This window comes from Octopus sinensis, linkage group LG21, assembly GCF_006345805.1.
Source record: "Octopus sinensis linkage group LG21, ASM634580v1, whole genome shotgun sequence".
Taxonomy (NCBI): domain Eukaryota; kingdom Metazoa; phylum Mollusca; class Cephalopoda; order Octopoda; family Octopodidae; genus Octopus; species Octopus sinensis.
The window spans coordinates 11,340,497-11,345,496 of NC_043017.1; the positions used below are offsets into that span (position 1 = coordinate 11,340,497).

Consider the following 5,000-nt stretch of genomic DNA (forward strand, 5'->3'; position numbering starts at 1 on the left):
TCCAATTCTTCATGCTTCACAGACCCAGTTGCTTTTGTCGAATCTCTCCCTTCAAATGCTTCAAAACGTTGAACAGAGCCATCTCCCTGGCGGGATTAGTAATTTGTCTGTTTTCCAACTTATTAGGACTTTGGTCTTTGCTAAATAAACTCTAAGGCCCTTTTGATTCCAGATCTTGCTTCCACATCTGAAATTTCCTCTCTAGTTCTAGTAGGGAATCAGCTATAAGAACAAGGTCATCAATATAGAGAAGCTCCCAGTTGCAACCAGTCTTGAATTCTTCTTTGATGGCCTGGAGGACTATGATAAACAAGAAAGGGGCTGAGAACCAATCCTTGGTGGACTCCTACTTGTACACTAAACTCATTGCTATACTCATTGCCAACCCTCACCTTACTGATAGCATCCCTGTACACTGCTTATACAGCTCTCATCAACCACTCATCTATCCCTAGCTTCCACATTGACCACCAGATAAGGGATCATGGGACCTTGTTGAAGGCTTTCTCCATGTCAACAGAAGCCAAGTACAGAGGTGTATTTTTGGCTAAATGCTTCTCCTATAGTTACCAGGGAGATAACACCAGAAGTGCTTATCGCAGATACAAGACGAAACTGCCTCTCATCTAGACGAACTCTCTTCCTAATTAATTAAGCTATGACCCTCTCCATCACTTTCATTGCCTAGTCCAACAATTTGATGCTTCTGTGATATTTCTGTGCAAAATACCACCTTTTTTTCCTGATGGGCCAGAGGCTTTCTCTGCCTTCATATCCTTAATTGCTTTATCTACCAAGCTATTGTTGATTCAGATAGCTGGTCCCTCTGTTGGGTTCACATTAGGCAAACTCTCCTTCGCCCATGCATTCTCTACATTTAGCAGCCTTTCGTACTGGCATTTCCGAGTCCCTTTCTTTACAGAATCACAAACTGCAAGTGATTCGTCATCCATATAAACATACTTCTATCTTACAACATCTCAATTTTCTCTCACACACTGTCTTGTAATCTGAAACACCTCAAGCCTCTGGTCCTCACGCCACAGAACATTGGCAAACTTCTTCCTTTCTGCTTCTCCCCTGGCTAAATATTGCTGTCTTCTATGATATAAACCACTTATCAGGAAATGGTCTGGATTGAAACCATCAATTAAAATTTCATGTTAATTTATGTTTGAAGCACCAGCTTAATTAATAACAAAGTTATTTTACTAAGTTTTTCATTAATTTCAAATTAGTGGCTGTGTGGTAAGTAGCTTGCTAACCAACCACATGCTTCCGGGTTCAGTCCCACTGCGTGGCAACTTGGGCAAGTGTCTTCTGCTATAGCCCCAGGCCGACCAATGCCTTGTGAGTGGATTTGGTAGACGGAAACTGAAAGAAGCCTGTCGTATATATGTGTATATATATAAGTGTGTGTGTATATGTTTGTGTGTCTGTGTTTGTACCCCTAGCATTGCTTGACAATCGATGCTGGTGTGTTTACGTCCCCGTCACTTAGCGGTTCGGCAAAAGAGACCGATAGAATAAGTACTGGGCTTACAAAGTATAAGTCCCGGGGTCGATTTGCTTGACTAAAGGCGGTGCTCCAGCATGGCCACAGTCAAATGACTGAAACAAGTAAAAGAGTAAAAGAGTAAAAGAGAGTATTTGAAGCAAAGATGGTGTATTTCAAGACAAATATGGTAACGAAAGGGTTAAAGTGATCCAAATAAAAACCTTCCATCGAAATTTCATGTTAAGTTCCAATCACCAGCTTAATAACAACAAAGTTAATTACTAAATTCTTCATTAATTTCAAAATTAATTGGAACAATGGCAGAATATTTCAATAGAAATACAGTAGTAACAAATGGATTAATTTAAGTAAAATATTTCGGGCAGGATTTGAACCTGTATTAGATCCATAAAAATGTGAGCTGAATGTTGTTTTTTTATTGTGTTTTATTTTCATTTTTGTAATATTTTTTAGTATAACATTTCATAGTTTTACACGCACGCACACACACACACACACACACACACACAGAGGCACCAGTTTTGATTCTAATGAATTACAATCTCAAAAAAAATGGTTACAAGTGACTTTTGGACAGTCACTTAGTGCATGTGTATATAAACGCACACACACACCCACTCACACACATACATGCATATATATATATATATATATATATATATAGGTATAATATATATGTGTGTGTGTGTATATAATATTAAATATGTTTTAAAATACATGGACTGTTTACGGAGTGCTCATAGAGAGCCAAGGCATAAAAATATAGAGTAGAGGAAATTGAAAACACAAATTTTAGGCAGTCAAACAGATTCCCGAATGCATAAATGAAATTATTCAACGAAAGGACAGAGAAGCACGTAGACCACACGTCATTCTGAAGTGTATGTATCCTGAGTTCAAACATCAAGCTATTAGTATCGCTATGCCTAGGTGAAATCATATAATATATATATATATATATATATATAGGCGCAGGTGTGGCTGTGTGGTAAGTAGCTTGCTTACTAACCACATGGTTCCGGATTCAGTCCCACTGCGTGGCATCTTGGGCAAGTGTCTTCTACAATAGACTCGGGCCGACCAAAACCTTGTGAGTGGATCTGGTAGACGGAAACTGAAAGAAGCCCGTCGTATATATGTATATATATATATGTGTGCGTGTATGTTTGTGTGTCTGTGTTTGTCCCCCTAGCATTGCTTGACAACCGATGCTGGTGTGTTTATGTCCCCGTCACTTAGCAGTTCGGCAAAAGAGACCGATAGAATAAGTACTGGGCTTACAAAGAATAAGTCCCGGGGTCGAGTTGCTCGATTAAAGGCGGTGCTCCAGCATGGCCGCAGTCAAATGACTGAAACAAGTAAAAGAGAAAAAGAGAGAATAGGTTCAGGTGTGGCTGTATGGTAAGAAGTTTACTTCCTAACCATGTGGTTCTGGGTTCAGTCCTTTTGCATGGCACCTTGAGCAAGTGTCTTCTACTATAGCCTCAGGCCAACCAATGCCTTTGAGTGGATTTGGTAAATGGAAACTGAAAGAAGCCTATCACACACACACCACACACACACACACACGCACAGGCACCAGTTTTGATTCTAATGAATTACAATCTCAAAAAAAATGGTTACAAGTGACTTTTGGACAGTCACTTAGTGCATGTGTATATAAACGCACACACACACCCACTCACACACATACATGCATACATATATATATATATATATATATATATATATATATAGGTATAATATATATGTGTGTGTGTGTATATAATATTAAATATGTTTTAAAATACATGGACTGTTTACGGAGTGCTCATAGAGAGCCAAGGCATAAAAATATAGAGTAGAGGAAATTGAAAACACAAATTTTAGGCAGTCAAACAGATTCCCGAATGCATAAATGAAATTATTCAACGAAAGGACAGAGAAGCACGTAGACCACACGTCATTCTGAAGTGTATGTATCCTGAGTTCAAACATCAAGCTATTAGTATCGCTATGCCTAGTGAAATCATATATATATATATATATATATATATATATATATAGGCGCAGGTGTGGCTGTGTGGTAAGTAGCTTGCTTACTAACCACATGGTTCCGGATTCAGTCCCACTGCGTGCATCTTGGGCAAGTGTCTTCTACAATAGACTCGGGCCGACCAAAACCTTGTGAGTGGATCTGGTAGACGGAAACTGAAAGAAGCCCGTCGTATATATGTATATATATATATATGTGTGCGTGTATGTTTTGTGTGGTCTGTGTTTGTCCCCCTAGCATTGCTTGACAACCGATGCTGGTGTGTTTATGTCCCCGTCACTTAGCAGTTCGGCAAAAGAGACCGATAGAATAAGTACTGGGCTTACAAAGAATAAGTCCCGGGGTCGAGTTGCTCGATTAAGGCGGTGCTCCAGCATGGCCGCAGTCAAATGACTGAAACAAGTAAAAGAGAAAAAGAGAGAATAGGTTCAGGTGTGGCTGTATGGTAAGAAGTTTACTTCCTAACCATGTGGTTCTGGGTTCAGTCCTTTTGCATGGCACCTTGAGCAAGTGTCTTCTACTATAGCCTCAGGCCAACCAATGCCTTTGAGTGGATTTGGTAAATGGAAACTGAAAGAAGCCTATCACACACACACACACACATCTATGTCTATATGTTATTGTGCCAATGTTCGTCTCACATCACCATTTGACAACTGGTGCTGGTTTGTTTGCATCCCCGTAACTTAGCAGTTCAACAAAAAGAAACTAATAGAATAAGTCTCAGGCTTTACAAAAATATAACAAATATTGCACATTCTAAAAATAAACAATCACATCATCGAAATCTGGAAACTCTGAGATAAAGCATGAAATAAGAATTACATCTGACATGCTAAGGGGTTAATCCTTCAGCATTTAAACCAGCTATATCTGGCCAAAGTATTCAACCTGTTTTATGTTCAAGATCAGTGAGATCCACCCTCTCACACATACCCTACAATGTCATTCTAAAAATAGACAATCACACCATCAAAATCTTGAAGCTAGAAGATGATCCAGGATTAATTCAAAACAATGTAAATTGCATTTGACAGATTAATCATCATCATCATCATCATCATCGTTTAACGTCCATTCTCCATGCTAGCATGGGTTGGACAGTTCGACCGGGGATCTGGGAAGCCAGAAGGCTGCACCAGGCTCCATTCTTATCTGGCAATGTTTCTACAGCTGGATGCCCTTCCTAACGCCAACCACTCCGTGAGTGTAGTGGGTGCTTTTTACGTGCCATCTGATTGCTAATTCATATAATTACTCTTTTCTTCTCTTCAGGGAACTGCACTTTACCAGACATCCAGAATGGATTATTTTTACACTTAAACGCTGATGAACCAAAGATAATTCGTCCTAATGAAATAGTTTACGCAAGTTGTAACAAGGGTTACAGCTTGGATGGTTCACCAGAAATTATTTGTCGTAATGGATTATGGACGCCGAATCTAC

The 5,000-nt window shown here is 39.4% G+C and overlaps 1 protein-coding gene across 2 annotated transcripts in view; it reads left to right on the forward strand.

Moving 5' to 3' along the window:
• The window catches only part of LOC115222969 (sushi, von Willebrand factor type A, EGF and pentraxin domain-containing protein 1), a 41,371-nt gene that overhangs the window by 2,548 nt on the left and 33,823 nt on the right, over nt 1–5,000 (forward strand). For both annotated transcript variants that reach the window (XM_036511776.1, XM_029793388.2), the window contains exon 2: nt 4,830–5,000. This exon is cut by the window's right edge. In XM_036511776.1, coding sequence (XP_036367669.1) covers nt 4,950–5,000 — 51 coding nt within the window. In that variant the 5' untranslated portion in view covers nt 4,830–4,949. The remainder of the gene's footprint in view (nt 1–4,829) is intronic.